The 22,336-nt window shown below is 40.0% G+C and overlaps 1 protein-coding gene across 3 annotated transcripts in view; it reads left to right on the top strand.

Moving 5' to 3' along the window:
* LOC128366065 (neurocalcin-delta A) overlaps positions 1-22,336 on the top strand; it is a 69,225-nt gene that overhangs the window by 32,641 nt on the left and 14,248 nt on the right. For all 3 annotated transcript variants that reach the window (XM_053326719.1, XM_053326717.1, XM_053326718.1), the window contains one exon: positions 20,256-20,666. In XM_053326719.1, coding sequence (XP_053182694.1) covers positions 20,289-20,666 — 378 coding nt within the window. In that variant the 5' untranslated portion in view covers positions 20,256-20,288. The remainder of the gene's footprint in view (positions 1-20,255; positions 20,667-22,336) is intronic.

Here is a 22,336-nt window from a genome sequence, read left to right as displayed (position 1 = left end):
TAGATGGTAAATATTCCTACTTTGACAAATAATAGTTATTACTTCCCCCAGTGTGTATTTTCCATGATAAGCCGGAGTGTCCATCATTCACAAGTGTCTTCCTGCATGAATACAACAAGAGGCCATTTTGATCTAAAGAGACAAGAGTAGCACGATGTCTGACTTCTGTATTCGTGTCACTTCCATCTAAAATAATCATTAGCGTACACGGCATATTGTTATCTGATTTGAGTGAGTTTGCACATGTTGTGTGAGTGAGTGAGACGGGCACGTTGGTTGGCAGCAGTCACTCTGAAGAAAGAACCGACACCACACACACACACACACACACACACACCTCGAGCACACAGCCAGCTTTATCTGACATCCTGCAGCAGTGGATAGTTCTTACTGGGCGTGTGTGTGTGTGTGTGTGTGTGTGTGTGTGTGTGTGTTCGTGTTCCTGCAACACTGTGCAGGAGGTGGCCAAGTTTAATATTTATCCAGATTAGTGCAAATGTATCACAATATTTTAATCTGGTATGATAAACGCTTCAATTTCCAAAGTAATGGGTGCAGCAGATGATCTCACACATAGTCACATCCTAGTTTTATCATATGATATATGATATGATAAGATGGTACAGTACATTACTGTAGTGTAAAAATATCAGAGCGGTTTAATAACACACTGTGGTTTAGAGATAATTTTTTTAAATGTCAAACCTGTTGCTTAAACTATCTTTAGACTTAACTAGGTTGAACTGTGGTGAAAACATTTGTGTAGAGTCGAGTTTCCTTTCACAATCATCAGCGTTTGTTACTCAACCACTGCAGCTTTTCATAGTTACATTCATCACACTAACTGCTCTATACACACACACACACATTAGGACTGAGGTAATGGGATGGTTGAGCAGGGTGGGATGGTTACCATGGTATTTGTTCATTTTGCTTTGTGGTTTTTATTTACACAGAATACACACGGAGTCAGGCCTTATCTCTGGGTAAGATGCTCTATCTAAAGATGGCTTTACTGCTCCACTGCTAATGTAAACATTTAGTGGTTTCCTGACACTGCGTTAGAGTTACATTTCCACTGAGCATCCACTGTAAGTGTGTACCTGTAATTGTGAAGCAGAGACAGCAACATATAACTTTATTGTTAGTGTCAGTTAAAGAGGCTCTCATTGATTGTAATACATGCTGTGTGTTCAATGCATTTCCATAAAATCCTGCACTGTTTACATTCCTGTCTACTAGCATGCAGTCCTCTTCCAATGCCTTTGCTGTTTTTCTTGGCACAGCACGCTACAGTCACCTGCAGTATATCCTCATGCACGTGCACCAGATAAACAAAGCAGTGTCTTTAAAAAAAAAAAAAAAAAAAACTGTTTCATAGTGCTTCCAGAGGTCACAAACTCTATTGGGGAACCTTTAACTCCTTACTGCATAAAAATATAATCATGAAGCTTTAAAAAGATTAACACTTCACCAAATGAGCAGCACGGTTGGTTTTGATGCAGTTACTCTAACCCGTTGGATATTTGGCACATTAGGGTGTGTCTAATGGTAACACCCTGATTTGATTCCTGCCATGAACCTATTGTATGTTGCATATGATTTATTTCTTAATTTCCTGTCTGTACCTCTCCTGTTGCTACTTAATGATGGTAAAATGACTGTATAACAACCCCATCCTATTACTGTAGTGAAACCAACATCAGTACCATCATACACTGGGAATTTCACGGCAATTGAAAAAAGGCAATAGTACGATATTACAGTGTAATCATAATCATTCACTGTCATTAGAATGTGATTAGTTCCAAGGCTGCCAGTGTCTTTTATCAGCTGTACAGTTATTGCAAGCAGAGCTCTGCACGTACACCATCAGCACCACCTGGGTGGAGCCGTGTGAGTCGTTGAGCGTGCAGTATTTACAGTACGTGTGGTTGCAGGTGTGTGAAGGTTGAGCGGCGGTTACTTGCTTGCATATCATAGAGTACAGCGTGCGTCTGTTTTTATACATGTATGTGATAGTTTTCTGCAGGGCCATGTGTGTATAAATGTAGCTGCTACAAGTGTGTGTGTGTGTGTGTGTGTGTGTGTGAGAGAGAGCAATGGCCATCAAGGGATACATTGATTTAAGATAGTTATATCATGAGAAGAAGAAAAAAAAGGTGACTTCTACCTCCTTGTGTTCTCCTGCAACAGAGCCCACACATACGCAGAGGCAATGGAGTAGCGTGTTCATGCCCACATCCGTTTCAAAAAACCTGGAGAGAAACCGTGAAAATTCTGTTACACTCAAACTTTGCTGAACCGTATGAACCAGGGCTCTAAAACATCCTGTTTTGTACTTAAGGGAGTTTCATGTAACACTGGTGGAAGCTAACTTGAAGGCAGTTTATATAACTGTTGATTTACGACGAGCGTCAGAGAAGGAGACAGCAACACAGATACATAGAAAGAAACACAAAAGATGAGCCAGGCACTTGAGTAGGTAGTTAGATATGTTTTCTATCTGGATAGCTCTCACACTTTATCAGGTGTTAGATAATGGCCGCTTGAAGTGGTGGAGTGTGTCAATGAGTGCACGACTCTGTTTAGTGTATTTAACTGCTATTAATCACAGTAAGAGAGTCCAACAGCAATTCAATTTTATCAGGGTTTTTTCCTTTCAAAAGCAACAAGCATCTGCTATTCCATCTAAAATTGTAAGTGTTTTACAGTACGAATGATTACAGGCCATAAGAAACACCTTATGTTGTGTGATGGATTCAGCAGTTGGCTCATATTGTAATGTTTACCCAAGAATTTTCATTGCAAAACTAAAACATTCGTTTCAATCAGCAGAAATATCAGAAATATGTAGCGCGTCATGCATGTGCATCCTCATTAGCACGCGCTAGAACATGAGATGCAAACAGTAAAGGCATCTGTTCATCAACACATTGTCCTACAGCACCGCTACTGGTCAGAAACTCCACAGGCTCTGTTTGTAGAATAAAAAAAGTGTTTTATGGTATAATTTACAGTTTATTGTACCTCGTGGCTCTCATGTGAAGTGGGAAAGGTTTTAAAATGTGGGTCCATTGACATAAACACCCATTCAACTTGAGCACCATTCAACATTAAAGCTGCTGGTTTACATGTGGGGAAGAAAAAGTCACTGTTGGGCAAAAGGTACTTGACACACGAGGCCTGAAAGCACCATACGCTCCTCTGCACTGTTTTTCTTTAATGTATACATTCTATACATTCATAACATAGACACTACTGTTAATTTACAGCATGGTATAACCAGTTGTCAAAAAGTATTTGTGTTTTCAACTTTAACCGACAGTATGACTGTGCATGCTTGACTGAGGTGTTGAAGTGGAGACCTTTTGTGTTCACTGTGCTGAGGAGGCTTCAACATGTTTCACCGCTTTATCTGCAGTCGCATGTCTCTACTGAGGTATTGGGGTGGTTAGAGTGTATAGCTCAGCATAGGACCACCACACTAGGGTACACGGATGAGTCATGCATCCAATTTCAATAGAATACAAATTTGAATAGAAAAAAAACCTCACTTAGCCTTCTGCAAACCTGCAGAGCTGAATGAATGCAGTTTTTGCAGTCTCCATGTTGTGTTCACCACCCTCACTATGAGCTGTTAACCATGTCAGCTGTTGGAGTTTAATTTGAGTTACTCTTGTCCTGTTTGTCACGATAACTTCTTTTGTGGACGATATATTGTCTCAGAATTAATCGCGATAAACGATATTATTGTAATTTGAAGATCATTTTATACCACTGATATAATGATAATATAATAGTATAATAATGCAAGGGGGGGTGAGGATGGGATTGAAGAGTGGGGGCTACACTAAAAAAAAGCACAGACTGTCATTATGGTTGGGGACAGAGTTATTTACCTTTAATTGTTCTACAGTCTCCACTCAGGACGTACACAGTGAGGAATGGAGGACACTACTTGTTTAGCTGCTAATGTGAAGAGTGGCAATATTGATAATTACGTTATTATATGATATGTCGATAACGTAATTATTGTGACAGGCCTTGTTGTCTCATTTAGAAACTTACTTCCATTGGAGGCATATTTTCATGAACATTAAGTTAGAAATAAGGATTCATTTCTTTGCACTTGCACTGCATTTTACTTAATGATGTAATTAGCTTAATTGCTGAATTAAAGAGAGAGATATTTTTTAATATGTGGTGTGAAGTGTGCATAGTATCCTGCATGGATGTGGCCTGTAATCCATCAGTGATTGTAAGGGGAGTAAAAATACATGTAGAAGTATAACATTAGACATGCTTATGGAAACATTCACAAGCTCACTGGACATTTGACAAAGTGCAGTGCTACAGTGTTAGTTTTCAGCCTGATCTTGGAAGAGTTTTTTTTTTACAGTTTGATTTATGCATAAGAAAAGTATTATAGAATCTGCAATGTTGTTTCAGATTGGATGTAGAGATGTGTTTTTCAGTCACAAGACACTGAAAGAATGGATAAATAAAACAAGTGTGCCCTGGAGCAATAGTGTATAAATAATTTCACTCTCCGTCCCCTGTGAAAACTTCATCTTGGTGACAAACAAGTGAGTTGAGTGAGTTTGGCCCTCAGACAGACACATGTTAGCGGTGGATGCGAGGGACAGCTGGTCAGCTCTTTGTCATTCTCCAACAGGGGTTCTTTATGAAGGGGGTCACAGGTCATTTAACCAAAGCTCAGCTCCAAGGGGGTGCAAAATGCTCTGTGGGATTATCTGCAGCTAAGGGGTCCCACGTAGGGTGACACACTCATACATGGATCATTTTAGAAGATAACCTCGGCCTATAGGCTCCCATGCGTTTGTTTAGGGGGACTATGAGAAACAGATGTTCTATTTTTAGACACACAGTGGAATTCACACACTCAGACACGTCATGATGGACACTAGAGACAAAGAAAAAGAAGGTCTAGAGTATATTTGGAACTTTAGATCACAACAAATGAACTCTTCCTGCTGCCACTGTTCTTAGTCTAAGTCTTAGTTTGTTGTTTGTTGGCTCTGTGAGTTCATGTATTCCATGTTTCTCTCAGTTAATGAGTTTTCCGTGAGCAGTTTCAGAAGACCGGAAAATACAGTTGAATGTGTGGTTTACTGCTTTTATATTAATGCCATAAATGTATTTGTGTGTTCTCCATTGACAAAAGCAGCAATTGTGGTTATACAGTTTGTCACAATAATGTCTTATTTAGGAATGGGTTTTCAATGTTGTAGTAAATGTAATTCTTTTTTATGTGATTTTGCTCATTTATTCACTTTGCTGCTTAGATGGAAAAAAACTAGTACAGTTCAGAGGTCAAAGCATGTAGAGCAGATGCTGTTTTTATTTGTTGTTGTGTATCTTCTGTTTGGGCTTATGTATTAGATGGAGGGAGAGGATTATATCAGTACACATTAGTGGAGTGGAGGTAGTTTAAAGTCCCAGTGAAGTGAAAAATATATTTAATCCTGTGCCCTCGTGTTAATTGTTCATTTATCTCTCTCAAATGCCAAAAAATTAGTATCAGAGTGTTTTTTTTTGTTTGTTTTTTTTATATCAAAATCTGTCACCTCACTTCTCAGTCCAGTAATAGGAGAATATATTCTATTATTGTATTATAGGTCTAAAGCAGGCATGTTGACTATGAAGATGCCGTTATTCCAATAAGTCTAAAAACACTATTTAAAGTCAAATTGGAATCAGTTACAAAGCAATGGTCTGAGGTTGAGAAACACAGGTAACAAAGTGCTAATATCATTCTGAACACAGCTTTAGTCTGAATCAGGCATGTCAAACCCATTCCATAAAGGGTTGTGTGGCTGCAGGTTTGTTGTTCCAATCAATCCAGAGCACACCAATCAACTGTCTGAAGACTGAGATCAGCTGATGAAATGAGTTGAGCCTGATGTGCTTCTGCTTGGTTGGAATGAAAACCTGCAGCCACATGAACCTTTTGTGAAATGGGTTCGACAAGAGTGGTCTAAATGATTTTTCTGATGAGAAAAAAATATTTTATCAAGGCTACATTTAGCATATACAGTCACATGGAATGGATGTGCTTCATACTTATTAAAGCCCAATCCATGCTGTCTGTGCAGACTGTGATGTGGACCATGAAGACTGAATGATGAGCCACTGTACGCTCAACACAGATCAAGCAATACCATTAGTTTAAAAAGTCAGGTCACTAGAGAGAAGAAATGGTGAATGATGGCATGATTAATAAGGACTTATGAAATATCATACTCAATTACCGTTGACATTATTTGGAACCAAGCTGTTTTTCTACCTTGCACATGGAACACAGAAGCAGCTCTCAGCCATTATGAAGATACTGCATAATTCACAATATAGCATGTGGATTATTTCCCAGGGGGAGCGTTGCAGATGACAGCGTGGCAGCTAGGAGGTGATGGATCTCGGCTACACAGCTACTTAGAATTCCTCCGAGCTCGCTCAGTTCGTTGGCAGTCGGGACGCATGCCTTACTTGAGGAATGCGAGGCAAAAAGAGGGAAGAGCGCTATCGCTGAATTGTCACTTTAAAAAAAATGACTTGAATGCAGCGTCTGCCGGGGAATTGCTTTCTGAAGACGAGCGTTTATCGTGAGCTGTCAAGAGATGAAGATGCTATCGCTAAAGAGGGGATATTGAAGTAGAGTAGAGATCCAAGCTTGTATATTGTTACGGCGGATGCTCACAATACAGATAGAGATACAGTAAGCCCACACAGATTAGAGTTTCACCGAGGTTGGTTATGAATATCTTCAGCACAGACATGATAAATGCTGTGCTTTGCCTTGTTTATAAGATGCTTTCATGCTCTGTGATTAGTTATCTACACAGTAACTGAGACCTCCTCTTAGGTCTTCAGTCATTCCACGATGAGTGTTAACTCAAACTTTATTTACAAGAAGAGACTTTGACTGATGACAGCATGGGTAGAAGTGTCCAACCCTCTTATAGACCATCATGAGAAAATTGTAAGATATTGAGCATAGTTGCAGTTAATGATGCAGAAGCACAGCAGCCAGTTGAAATTACACAGGTCATGTCTCACTCACACTGCTGAATGATGGCTGAGAGCATCATTTGTTGTGTTTGATCATCTCAGGTGGCAACCTTGTGCCTTTTGATGATTACTCTGCTTTTTATCTCTGTCACTGAAGGTGAAGGAGACCGTGTGTGTGTGTGTGTGTGTGTGTGTGTGTGTGTGTGTGTGTGTGTGTGTGTCTGTGTCTGTGTGTAAGATCGATATAGTTACGGACTGGAGTGCAGCTATTTCATTCACTCACGGAGAGAATTATGACTGTACAGACCTCAGCCACTGTTTTGGCTAGAGGCTGTAACAATGTAATTCTTGTAATATGGTCTCAGTAGGATATTCACATCAGTATATCAGTATAGTGAGACATACAAGTGGATGCAACTCAGTTTAGGCTGTTACACAAGTTATGATTCCTAGTGAACCTTTGAGAGATGAGCGTAAAACATGCAAAAAAAAAAAGATATTCATGGAAAAGACTTAAGCTTAAAAGTTCATTGTAAACCATGTCAAAAGCAGCCTCATAATAATCAGTGACTGATCTAAAAACATCTCAATAGTCGGGAGAAATTTTTTTTTTTCCTTGATTTTGGCAGCATCTTCATCATAAGCGGTCAAATATTTGGCGTTTCGCTTACAGCACTATCATCAGTACTTTAACACTCACACTCTAAATCCAATAGATTTTACAACTAAATAAATAGTAGAGAGATTTTCCTGTCCAAAATAAATTTCTCATGTCTTGACTTGGAGGAAGCAGTTGCCAGTGTTAACACTGTTGTGGAAACAGTTCCTTTTCATGGTTTGGGTTCTGTTTTTTTTTTTGTCTATCCAACCTTTTAACTGCCCATGCCCCGCGACCTAAGTGTCCTTCTGTTAAATAAACAGCTGCTCTTGTTCCCCCTCTCATAAATATAAAAGATGAAGCACAAATCGTCAGCACAAATAACTTTTTTTTTGGAATTGTAAGATCTTTGCTTGGTACGACATTAAATCTCATTCAAACAGCCAAGCAGTCTCTATTCTCACTGATGGTAATCCTCCAAAACATTTCCACTGTTAACACACATCTCCCATCCTTGGGTTCATCCTGACCCCTGACCTCGACCGTGACGCAACTTCCGTTCTGTTTGTTATTTTCCCTGATGCTATTTCCTGTTTCTATATTTTTCTTTGACCACAGGAAGCAGAGCAAACTTTGTTGCATCCCCCGAGGCACTCTTCAATCAGAACCATCTCTGGGCTCACATATTCCCTCTCTCTCCCTTTCTCTTTTCCTCCCCTTATCTGTATCTACTCTGGACGTCATAATGCATACACTTTCCCTCTTTCTGTAACTACCACACATTCTTTGTCTGCTCTCATAGTTTCTCTGCAGATATCTTTTTTATCAGTTATAGTTCAGCTTTGGCCCATTACTCGGGCACATTTTATAGTCATCCCACTTAATTTCACAGTGCTGATGGAAATTTGTATCCAGCAGGTGTCATTGAGTGGGAGGCTTTTCTTTTTTTAATCATAGTCATCAGTTTTATGGCAACAGTTGGTGTATAAAAGGCTTCAATCGATGGAAAACTTTCAAGTTGCTTCATCTGTTTTCTTTATTCTGTAATTTAGTGTGGTAGGATTTATGTTAAAGTTGCTAATGATCACAGTCACATAACCACAGATAACAACAGACAGTGAGACATCTACTCTTTTTTTCCCCCCTGTTGGGACTCAGGAGTTTGTCATACAACCAATTAACCAGGTTCAGTGATCCGGTGCCAGACAGACAGAGAGCTCCCACCAGGGCACCGCAGACAGGGAGCCAAACAAATTAGACACGACCTCCGAGCGCAAGGCGGAGAGGAAGAAGAAAGATTCCTCACAGGCATGCAACCAAGAGCTGATTCTCTCATAACAGGCCACAAAATAGTTGTCAAATCTGACTCAGCTGAGAAGTTGCTTAATCCGTTGTTATCCTTCATCTCCTCTTGAGCTTTATGCATTCATACATGCAGTGCAAGCAAACAACACTACATAGATGGAAGTGGTGTTATGTAATCTATGTTTAATACTTCTACAATGGATGAAAGCCCATAGCTGTTTAGGTGTAGTGACCCCAGACCATAGCATTAAAACCTAGGTGACATTACATAATCTTAACTTTAACTTGATTATGAATTTGACTTGAGTAGCCTTTTTATCATTGGTACTTTTGGTCACGCTGAGTCAAACCATGCCACGTTGATTTGCATTTCTATAACCAGTTTAAGCCTGCAGAGATGGACCAACTCTAAAGTGGGGTCCAAGCACGCCCAAACTGCCCCCCTGTGAGTTCCAGTGACGTCAAATGGGCTTCCTCATCACATAGTTCCTATTTAGATTTGCCAAAACATGCCTCAGATAAACCAATCACAAGTGGACAGCACTCCGAGTCACATTGTGAGCCGATCTCCCAAACCACTTGCCGAGGTGGTCTGGGATGCATTTGGCCGCATTTGTAGTGTAAACGCTATTACGTCCCACGACAAGGATGTAACAGGAAAATACAATCAGCCAATGCAGGAGGTGGCGTTTGTTTTGGTAAACGGTTGAAAGAATGGAAATGAGCACAGATCTACGAGGTAGGAGTAATCTGAACAGCTGGAATAGACTACACAAGTATATTAGGTCTTGAAGCATTATTATTAGCTCTTAGCTCTTTAGTCCACACTAACAACAACGTGGGCGCTGGTCTGACTGATGTAATAACTGTGAGTGGGGCTATTTGACCTTCTCACTAAAGTGATGAATCCAGCAACAAATTCTGGACATAAGTGGTCAGCTCAAGACCGCTTGAGACGTATAAAGAGGTAGGTGTGATAAGCAATGTGTCTCGGCTGTCCACTTACCATTGGATCACCTGAGACGCATATTGATGCCAGGTTTAAACAGGATCTTATGGACGAGCCGGCTAACTTCATGAGGCCGTTCCTCTACACTTTCCAAATGTTATCATTTCACAGGGATTGTGACGCTCAAAAAAATGTATCCACTGTTATACAGACGCTCCTGTGACTACTAGTCATAGGTCTGCATACTTACTGTGGGCTTGAGTAAACAGCACTAAAAAGCTTTTTAAACACTGTCAACTCTAGACAAGCACTTCATCATTTAAAAACCCACCTTCAAACTGGTATCGTTGTTGTAATGGACATGCAGACCCCTGCCGAGTCAAACCGAGTCATCTCCTACTTCTCACCGGTTCACTCTTTCTCTCCTCAATCAACAAGCACAATATGTGGTTTCCTCCTCCTCTTCCTCCTCCTATCAGGTCTGTTACCGTAGCAACCTAATGAAGGCTAAGGAGGCCATTTAAAAGTATAAGGTCTGAAAATAACAACTGTGGGCAGCATGTAGCAAACCAGCTAGCAACCCCAATCAGTCAGATGAAACCTCAAACGCTGCCTGTCTGCTGTGTCAGGTTGGATGCTGAGAGAAAAGGAAAGAGCTCACACTAGTACAGTTCAGCTTTATTACAAAAGAGAGACAAGTACTAAGGAGTCAGATCCTAGAAAATGTTGGCCTTGGTCCAAGTGGTACAAACTCATCTGTCTACCCCCCTCCTCTCCTTTTGGGTCATCCTCTATGCAGCTACTGCCTGGCCAGCTGCCAGTGCCTGTTCACTGTGTCTTCCCACCTCACCTCCCCGTGCCAGAGTATTGTCAGGAAGTCGGAGGGGAGAGGTTTCTCCTTTTGGAGGCCACTTTGGAACCACAGAATATTGTAGCCTGGTTATAACATTGAATGTGGATGGTAAAATCCTATACCATGGTTTAGCACAATGCATTAGGAATTCTGCACTATTTCCCAAGAGAATAACAAAACAGGTACACCGGTGCTCAGTTAGACAGTGTGACTGTGATGAATTATTAGTGAATGGCACCAATGTCTAAAGGGTTTTCCTGCTAGGACAGGAAGAGAGAGAACAGAAGAACAGAGAACAGAGGTGTGTGTCTCTTGGGGCCCAGCAGAATGTAGGCAGACACAGTCATCATCCATTCATCAGCATTTTCTTTCTTATTTTAATCTCTATTTCTGTGTGTGTCTTTGTGTCCCTCTCTCTCTCTCTCTCTCTTGCCGTCTCACCCCCACCATCCACCCCCCTTACTCCCACCCCTGTTGTTCCTGGTGTCCATTGTTCTGGAGACTCAAGCTGCCGCATTGCACTCAGAGAACTAAGTGTACAGATGTTTCTTACAAAGAAAACTCACTCCTACTTCTTCCCTGGGAAAGTTTCTCCTTCTGTCACCACCGCTGTCTTTTCTCTCTCATTGACTCTCCACAAACCAAAACTATTCCATTATAGTTGCACCATCACAAGCCCCTGTTTGCGGTCAGGACTATTATTAGGGGGTTTAATCCCAAACCACTGTGGTTTTTCCATTGCAAATTTAGCATCTCCACTTGGGTTTCCATTAAACATGTGATGCTAAAGCACATCTAAACAAAACAAAGGCACTCAAAGTTATAAACTAGCACCCTGTAATGCAGCGGAGAAAGTGGAAGGAATGTTTCAAGTGAAGTGCCTTTCAAAAGCAGGTTGTTGTGTAGTATGTTACTCGCTATGTGGAAGAAATGGCAGTGAACCTTACAGCACTGTCAAAGCATTCTGCACAATTGGAACAATAGGCTCTAGAAACATTCAGGTGTTTGTGTCTGTTGGATCAATCTACAGTAACACATCTGGTGTCTTAGCTGTATTTCTATTTTGCATATTGAATATTGTTCTATTTTATCTTGTGTGTTTGTGTGTAATAGAAAGCGTAAAACAGACAAAGAACCCTCTGCCACAGTTTGAGCAGACCAGACCACAGCTGGAATGAAGGCTGAGCAGAGAGCTCTTTGAATTCAGCCAAGACTAAGAGTTATTTCATTTAAGCTGAGAACATAACTGGGTTACATGAGGTTAAATCATTGACAGGTGCTTGTCCTTGTGTACAGACAAAGACACCATAGAGTGGCCACTTGTATGTACGTGCTGCTTTGTTGTAGTGTAATGTTAGTCCAGTGAGAGAGGTATTGTTGCATCCTACAGTATAACTGAAGGTTACAACCGGAGAGCAGGGAGACTGTTATAACTGTAAGTAGATCAGTGAGTTGTGAAGCCTTTAAATATGAATGAATGATGGATATGTCGGCTCTGATTGATTACAGCTGTGTCCCACTAAAGGGACTGGATCCCTTAAAAGATTTTCTGAACAAAGGATAGCATCAATCAGCTCATCAAGTCGAGTCAAAATCTTCCACTGGCAAATACAGTATCAGCCTGATGCACATCAAGGCCAGACGTCTCATGATATAATCTGTCTAAAAGCGCAGACTTTGAATGACTCAGCCCCTGAAACCATACAAACCAGCAGTCCCATCAATCATGCTGCCTAATGTTCCTTCTCTGGACAATAAAATGGATTATGTAATGCCCCCCATCAGTGCTGGCCACTCATTGACATGCACCAGTTGTCAACATCAAACCAAAACATGTATTTTCTTTCTAAATGCACTTTAATACAGTCCTTCTAAGGATTCATTTTTCTTTCTGTTATTGTTACACTGCTGTGGGCAAGTACAAGAAAATTACAATAAACTTAATCTTGAATCTTGCATTTGAAGACAGCCATTGTTTGTCCCAGAATTCAGTCATAAAGTTGGCAGTGTTGTAGATGGCAGTGTTCTCAGTATGTTAGATGGCTTACATTACAACCTCAGCATCTTGTACTTCTACAAAAGTTTCATTCACATTTCACTGTACTTTTCCCTCTCAAATTCCTTCTAACAGGAATCTGCTGCAGCTGGACCTTAAGTCCTTTTCTATCCCTTTGCAACAGCTGCTGCTATAGGTTTGGGGAAATCTGGGTAGCCAAGCCTAAAAGTTCAATATAGGAATAGTTTGGCTCATTGGTACTGTTTTTGTGGGTTTCGTCATTTTATATTGCAATTTATTTTAGCAGGATCTGTGAGTTGTGCTTTGTAAAGAGATCAAGATGGTTCATTTTGCTGCAACAAATGTTAACGTTACAGTATAATCATAATCAATCATCCAGATGTAAGGTGACAGTTATGTGTAAATGTATACCCTTTTTGACTAAAAGGTGCACATAGTTGTCTACCTGATAATATTTTCAGTATGCCATGTTAATGAATAGTTGTGACATCAACACATTTCCCATAAACCTTGTTATTTGCTGTCACAAAGGGGATTTATGGTACGTTCCATTTGTACTCAGAAGTCGGAATGTCAGTTTCCAAATGGAGATTTCAACTCCAATGACCCCTGAAGTCAGATTTCCTACTCAGAAGGCTAGAAGAACCTCACTAGCCCTGACCTAAAACTCCAAGATGGTTGCGGCATGTATCAACAGTGTAAAAGTTGTAGTAATGTCCCGTTTATCAGCACTTCGTGGGTCATTAAATCAGTAGCACACAAAGCACTGTCCAGTCTCTATCTGTGGACGCGTTGCTACGGTGTTTGTATGGGCAAAATACAGTGTAATGCGTTTTTATCAATTGGTATTACTAACAATGGCTAACTTCTTGTACTGGAACACTTCACGATCCAACTTCTGACGTAAATGAAATGCAGCATTAGTTACTAGGTCCAGTGCAAAAGGAGAGTTTTCACTTCCTGTTCTCTACAAAATTGTACAACAACTGAGGAGATTTTCCACTGAATCACACAGCTCGCCAACCCGGCGGCAACAGTCTATTGTAATTAATATATGATTAACTACAATCATTATAATGATCCGAATTTAATGTAGAGAATAGTCTGGAGTGGCTTCACAGATGTAGGATTAGATTGTTGTACCGTTGGACCATTTTGTGTCTGACTAATTATTATTATTTGATGATTCACATCATGATTTTTTATTGCCTTTCAGCTTTCACTACTGGTGATGACAGTTGGCTGCTTGCTACTCACCTCACATACCTGCACCCACACAAGCACCTGTACACCCACACACATACATGGACACACACAACCCACAGTTACTGACTCTGTGTGTCTCGCCCCTGAGCATGTGTATATATATGTGTGTGCACTCGGCCGGAAAGCTCATCAATGGCTGTGAGATTTTTGCCGAATGTTACTATGGTAACCGCAGTAAAATTGCTTCATAAGAGAGTGAATTGGTGGTGTGTAGGATGCAATAAAACGCAGGATGAAGAGTATGGAAATTAGGTACAGGCAAGGTTGAGGGGGAAAGAAGACTTTATGAATGAGATAGTAGAAAGAAGGAAAGATTTGTTAATATGTGGGGTTGACTAAGAATAACAGAGGAAAAATGACATATTGTCTCTTTGTATTTTTAGGCTGCTCCATGTCTCCTCTGCTGCTGTCCTTACCTTCCTCATATCAGTGCAGGAGAGCCGTCTCATAAATGTATTCATACACCATTAACATCATCATCATCATCATCGTCTTCACAGCCTTTCATTATGGAGAGGCCTTGTGTTTTACATAGACATTGTTTAGACCACAGAAGAAGTGGCTGGAAAATATGTGCAGCTGAACTGGTGAGTGTGTATGTGAAGTGGTTAGGTTGTTATAATGTGAATCTGAGCCATGGAATCAGCTCTGCTTAGACTCTTATTAAAATCTGAATCCGCTTCTGTTTGGTTGAAGTGAGTTCAGTTTGAAAAAAAAGTGTCCAGATGGTTCTGTAGTTGCTCTCAAGAATGGGCATGTAACTGTTCTTCCTATTTGTCCAACAGATAAAAATCATCCTCGTCTAATTTGCTGTTTGTGCTTTATCAGAGCTGTAATGACGTCAAAGTAACATTTGGTTCACCAGCAAAAACATAACCCTGTTTGGCTGCCAGGCTTACACACTTTTCCACACTCTTTTCACATTGAATGTTCCATCAGAAAGGTTTTTTTTCGACAGGTTAGTGTTGTCTCAAATCAGACACGGCCTTTGCGCACCTTGCGGAAATGACGATTAGCTAATTAGCAAGCTAGTGTTAGCATTCGCATTGTGGTTCGCGGTGCCAATCATTACAGACTGATAAATTAACCTACTGATGGCTTATATGTGACAACAGTATAGTGGTGCTTAGTGCAAAAAACTGTATGGATGATTTACATTTGTATAATGCGGCGATGTTAATCCAAATCCAGTTTGAAAAGTGGTGAACACACAGAAGAGAAGAGAGATTTGATACACAACACATTTTTAATTAATTCCTTACACTATTGTTCCTGTAACTTCAGTTTTGGAAAGGCTAAAGAAAACACACCACCCTAAAAAATCATTATATAGGTATAATGACATTTTACTAGGTGGCAGCTGGAATGTGAGAATCAGACAACAGAAAGGTCCACAGTATGCGCTGTGGTTAACAGTGATTGACATGGAGGAAGTAGCCATGTAAAGAAACAGAATTGAATTCGTGGACCAACTGGAACTCCTCTTGTTTGACCATCTAAACACACCTGGCTTGTTGATGTGGAGAGTGAGCGTAGACTGTCAGATCGCCTGTTTTGGACATTTACAGAAATATTGTAATGTAGATAAACCACCCCCAGCCCAACTGTGAGGTAGCAGCATTCCAACACTATGACATTCTGAAAAGCACACTGAAACATGCAGCAGCCTCACAAGTCGCAGTAATGCTATCCGTCACTCAACAGTGCCTACTCATTTTAATGTCAGCTGCTGTCAATCTCAAATATATAGTACAGTACATTTGCAAGCTCTAGTTCTCTTTTCAGCACACACGGGCACTGACTGATACCTACCTCTTAAATGAAAGAGAAACCAAATGAGATTTTTGGAAATATTTACTCATGGAACGCACTCGTTATTTGCTTTAGATATGAAATCCAAACCTAAATGCTAACCCTGATTATTAGATCCTCTGAAACCTCTGAATGGAATGAGCCCCACAAAATGTACAAGAATAGAGGTACAAACACACACACACGAAAAAGAAATCCCATGTCTTTATACAAGCAGCATGGTCGGCTGGCTGAGCATGTCATCAGGAGTAGCAGAGCAGTTTCATGGCTACAACTGTGTGTGTGTGTGTATGTACAGCCTGGAAATAGAGTGTATCATAACAGGTGACAGGGAGCAGTGAGTCAGTAATTAAGGCTTTGTGTGTGTGTGTGTGTGTGTGTGTGTGTGTGTGTGTGTGTGTGTGTGTGTGTGCGTGTGTACGTACAGAGCTAAAGCAGCGGACAGGGTCACGGCTGTGGATTCCATTAGTGAAGAGCTTGACGACAGACTGAAGTGTAATCGCTCTGTGGGTCAGTCACTGTGGCAGCAACTTAAAGAGTAGTCAGTGCAGTAATTGGCATAAATTGTTTTTTAAACTTTTTCTACTAAACCCTCAATCGTGCAAGTTCACCTGCCATTATAGCACAGAGGATGATAAAACAAACCATACTATCGAGACTCACTTGAGTGTTTTTCATAGCAGTGCTAGCACCGTGGCGTTATTGATTGTTTCGTTCAGTCAATGCACCACTTTAGGCTAGACTGAAATAGCTCTACTTAATGGATTGGCACATTTGTCCGGACATCAATGGTGCTCACAGCATGATCCATGTGTCCTTTAATGGCACCATGAGGTTCACATCTGAGTGAAATGTCTCAACAACTATTGGAAGAATTGCGACATTCATCTGCCAACACAGGATGTACATCAACATGTTAAAAACTAAGGTGGTGAACATGGTGAACATTATACCTGCATAACATCAGCATACTAGCACTGTGTGACATTTAGCACACAAGAGAAACAGTATGTACTATGTAAAACATGTATAAAACCTTCTAATTCAAGTGTGAATAGCCTCTGTAATAACAGTGGAGGACCTTAAGATGAAGCATCTTGCCATGTATAGTATTATTATGCACATTAAAGGACTAGTGTGTAGGATTTAGTGGCATATACCTGAAACAGTGAGGTTGTAGATTGCAACTAACTGATTACACCTCCCTCCGTTACCTCATCCAAGTGTGTAGGAGAATATGGTGGCTGCGAAAAATGCGTAATACCCTCTTTAAAGCCAGTGTTTGGTTTGTCCACTCAGGGCTACTGTAGAAACATATTGGGCTCCGTGGAAGATGGCCTACTCCCTTTGTAGATATAAATGGCTCCTTCTAAAGTAACAAAAACATGATTCTTATTTTCATGGGATTATACACTAATGTTATATTCCATTTCTGCCAACTGTGTTGCCACTAAATTCTAAACACTGCACCTTTAACTTTTTACATGACCTTGAGAGACCCTGCTTTCTTTCTTTTTTTACACCAGGTTATCTTGTTTTTATTGGTATTTGTGAAGTCTGTTTTTCCTTATTTTGCTATCTAGTTCTATGTTATCACTCCACATATTTCAACATGCCCACTGTCTAAATGTCAAGCTCTGGTTGTTTTGTGGGTTTATATTTTTGCTGTACTACGTATGACTGTGCAAACACACGTCTGTGATAAAAGTAAACAAAGCAGAATGTCAAAAAATAATGCCTCTGCAAAACTCATTCTCCCATTCATCCATGTGCTACCAGAGTGATTGCTTCCCTTGATTATGTCTCACCCAGACATCAGAACTGTCATCGCCATGTTTACCACAGAGAGATAGAAACTGTTCTGCAGCATTAACCCAATAGTTGGATACTTTACAGCATGGCCTTAGCTCAGGGTTTTCCATCTGGCTCTGAGACAACATAATTTAACACTCTGATAAGTTATCACTTCTCAAATATCCTTGTTCCATTGTGGGTTTTCTACTCAGCGGTAGTCTCGGTTGAACCTTGAGTGCAGCTCTATTCTTTTGTGCCGGCCATGATTTGACTTAGAACACTGTTCTCACTCACTCCTTTTTTCAAATTCTCCTCACTTTAAGATTGTAGTTCAAAGCTCAGCAGGGTAGATGACCCAAAGGGAAACTTTCTGCAGTCACTGCCATTTCCTATGGTTTCCTATAGTGCTGTACTATTGAAGGACCTGGTAGGTGGTTTTGAGTACACAAGTGACTCATTTCCTGATACTTTTCAGACTGGAGGCCAATGCAAGACTACCAGGGCTTTGCACAGGACTGAATACATACTGGACATAAACACATACACCCCACACACATACAAGATAAAGTCAAACTCAAACTGGCCTGACAGCTTTGTAGTGAAATGAATCCGGTTGGTTTTGTCATGTTTGGTTATGTCTTATAACTGTATTTCTTTTGCATATAGACTTATAATAAGAAACTAAATATGAGTATATATACACTCATACATGTATGGTTTACTGTACTCAGAGCACAATATCATGGAGACCAGGAGCAGCCACTTCCTGTTTGTGTCAAACAAGCCGACAGAAAACTCTTCCACTGTTTTTGCCTCTGCACCTCTTTTTCCCTATTTCCTTTTTATAAAAACAAAGACTGTTTTTATTTCACAGCACCATTTCTTGTAATGACAGATGTCCAAGATTGTGATGAAACATGATGTAAAACAAAACACTGGAAAAAATGGCATTGTGCAGGGCCTTTTTAAAATAATAACTGTTAGAATGGAAAGTTAACATCTCCTGCAGTAAATTAGGTTATTGTAAAAACAGTTTTTAAAAGTATTGGATTATTTTACAAGTTCATGTCCTCTTAATTTATGTCAAATTGAACACTTTGAGCCTCCATAAATGTAAGGTTTTACTTGTGAGTTTAAAAGTATTGATTTAAAGTGAAGATATAATGAGAATTATATTGAAACAATATGAATACAGTGTCATGAATCTAACTAGAGCAATGAATCTATGAAACATTTGATAGTCTCTAATCAAACAAGTGAATATAGCGAATACATAATTTAACATCTGTTCCTCGATGGAGGTGTGTTATGACCTCAATGACCAGGTCACCCTGTAATGTCTAAAATCCCAGACAGCAAGCAAACAGTATCTTTTATGAGCATTGTATCTTTGCCTTTATCCCGGCTTAACTGCATGGAGATGACTCATCAACGTCATTATTTTGAGCAAATTTTATATTTCTTACTTGGTATGAACTTTTAAATCGACAGCAAATACTGCAAAAGGGGAGTATAAAGCTTTATACTGTTCATAAAGATCTGCAAGGCAAACATTGATATGCCAGTTCCAGGAAGAGAATTAAGAAATTGTTTCTGGAGAGGCTATGAATGTGAATGATGTTTGTTGAGCAGCTCAGCTTAAATATCATTTGACTGCACCACCTTTTCCTCCCTGTGCATCCAAGCCTGAGTTTAGTGTGTGTCTAGAGATTTTATAGACTAATTAAACCCATGTTGGGCATATGGCACCATGTGTACTCAGAGTACACAGTGCTGTTTTCCATGGAGTATGCCATTAGTTTGTCTTGATGAATGTAAAATATAGAAAAGAAGGGTCGCTTGCATTTTTGTTTCATACGTCAGTAAAGCCACTTGAGGACACAACAGCTGTGTCCTCATGGTTATTCAGAAAATGTTTACATAGAGTCCAGACCTTCTAACCATGTCTCCCTTGTTATGTTAAGTAGAAATGATAACACCAAACTTCCCTAAGCAAGCTGGATGCTTATCTTTATGTACTATGGTTACATATCAACAGGATTATTTCATTTTTTCCATTCTGCCTGTAGTTCTGCTGTCAAATATCTATACATTATTAAGTTACATTTTTTTCATCTGTTTTCTTCAACTTGGACCAAAGAATTCAACAACATATAAAGTGCCATACACAAGGATGCAAATGAAAATCAATCAATTATAAAAATCAATTTTATAATCTCATCAAATTGATTCAATTTTGTATTCAAAATTATCATTTTGATCAACAAAATAAAAAGTGAGGTACAACTGGGTGTCATCAGCATGACAGCAAAATACATGCCATGTCTATAGATGATGTGTCTCAGGGGAAAGCACATGTAAGGACAATAAAATAGGCCCCAAAATGGACCCTTCAGGCATACCATACTTTTATGAGACAATGAGGAGACCCTGTTGTTTATAGAGAACCTACAGTATTTGACCATTTTGAATCACTACCATATATACCCACCCAGTGCTTCAGTCTGTCTGATTTGCTGTGATCAATTGTGTCAAAGGCTGCATATTTATGTGTTGCCCTGTCAATGCCCTTGCCCATTGATATTCATCACATTCTAAAACCACCTCTTTTCATTTCTCTGTCTCTCAGCTGTGAGCCAAGTGATCGACAGGACCATCAGACATGGGGAAGCAGAACAGCAAGCTCCGTCCTGAGGTGATGCAGGACCTGCTGGAGAGCACCGACTTCACCGAGCACGAGATCCAGGAGTGGTACAAGGGCTTTCTGAGGGACTGCCCAAGCGGGAACCTGTCCATGGAGGAGTTCAAGAAGATCTACGGTAACTTCTTTCCCTACGGAGACGCATCAAAGTTTGCCGAACACGTCTTCCGCACATTTGATGCGAACGGTGACGGGACAATAGACTTCCGGGAGTTTATCATCGCACTAAGTGTGACATCACGCGGGAAGCTGGAGCAGAAGTTGAAATGGGCCTTCAGTATGTACGACCTGGACGGAAACGGTTACATCAGTAAATCTGAGATGCTGGAGATTGTACAGGTAAGTGTGTATGCAGGCAGATGGAAGCATTTTGATATCGCAGCTCTTTGCTAAACTGTCACTTGCTGCCGGTTTATTACTTAAATAGCTATTATATGGCAACATTACAAGTTGATAAATGTACAGAAACAAACGTGTGTGACACAAAATGGCAATTTAGTGTTTTGGATGATGGATTTTTTTCATCTGCCAGTCCCATTGGCAGATGAGTCAAAAAGTTCATTTCAGACACTGGTCTTAAGTGTTTTCTGTGAATTATGTGAATTGATTTCCAGGAGGTGATGCACACACATGTACACGCTCAGCCACTAACTATAACAGTAGCCAGAGCTGTGATTGTTAAACACTGTTGTATTAACAGTACCTGCACTGTATCCATAACACACTCTTTATGAGACTTGGAGCCACTGTGCCGGCATTTTAAGAACAAGAGGTCATACAGCTCTGTTACGGGGGGGGAGGAAGCTCGTACAAGCATATCCATTAAACACATTATTTCTGAGAGATATTCATTTTAAGACCTTACTGAAATGTCAGTGTGCTAAAAAAGATGCATTTAGATATTAGAATTAATTGGAAATGTTTCCTTATGTGCCAATGAAAGTAGTTTTGGAAACAGACAGGGATTTACTAGCTTTACTTGGTCTTAAATGTGGCTTTTAGCTTTATCTACAAAGGAAAAGAATAGATTTTCCATCTACTTTGTAGCGTTTACAGGAGCAAATGGAACTAAAGCCTAGTCTAATCCATGTCTGCTAAACCACATACTGTATACTACAGATGCTGTTCCATTCAATGTTTTTGAAGCTAGGCCTATAGTCTGCATTAAGACTGTACTAAGTCTTGTTTTATTATGTTTATGCATGCTTGCTTTTATCTAGTACATCATTAGCATATTTTGTAAGGCCTCTGTGGATTCTTCCACTGCTGCCAAAAGCAGCTTTATGCTGGAAAGATAAGGAAGGACATTTAAATTAAGTCCAGGACTGTGTTTAAAAAGCTGTCATGTTTAATCTGTTAATATTTATAAAGGTAATGAAGGTAAATGTCCAGCCATTTACCTTCTAGACAGCCTTTCAAACATGTTCACCACCATATTAGCACTCATGTTGGAAAAGAAAGCTAACTCATAAAACTAATTCAAGCAATTCATTTCAAATGCAGGTCATTTTGCGATATGGATCGTTACTAATTTTAATGGATAGAATGACATTTTTTCTCACACTGCAATAAAAAAAAGTGACATCTGTTTTCTGGGCTGTGTAGCAAGACAAAAAAAAAAAAAGAAAGCGACAAGGGAAAAACGAGGGGGGGAGGGTGGGTGGCATTTCCTGCACAAGGGCTCCTCATGTAAACACACCATTATATACAAGACTCACATACGCCTCGCGCTGTTTTTTCTTGTTTGTTTTTTTTTGTTTTTTTACTTCCTCCTGATTTGTGTAACAGCAGCTAGTGAGCCGCACATCAGTTTCAGACTTCTTGTCTTTATGATGGAAGTCATCTAAGAAACAGGATGTCTCTGTCATGTATGTGACGAGAACAGACAGTTTGTATGAGGAGAGTCGGAACTGAACATCGTGATGGAAACTCAGAAAAGGGGGAAGGACAGGACCAGACGTGAAGAGAAGAAAATGCATAGATATTGAGCAACAACATTAGCATTCATT

The sequence above is a fragment of the Scomber japonicus genome, chromosome 10, assembly GCF_027409825.1.
Source record: "Scomber japonicus isolate fScoJap1 chromosome 10, fScoJap1.pri, whole genome shotgun sequence".
NCBI classification, from domain to species: domain Eukaryota; kingdom Metazoa; phylum Chordata; class Actinopteri; order Scombriformes; family Scombridae; genus Scomber; species Scomber japonicus.
The sequence above is the reverse complement of the archived record's forward strand: the minus strand, read 5'-3'. Positions and strand labels throughout refer to the sequence as shown.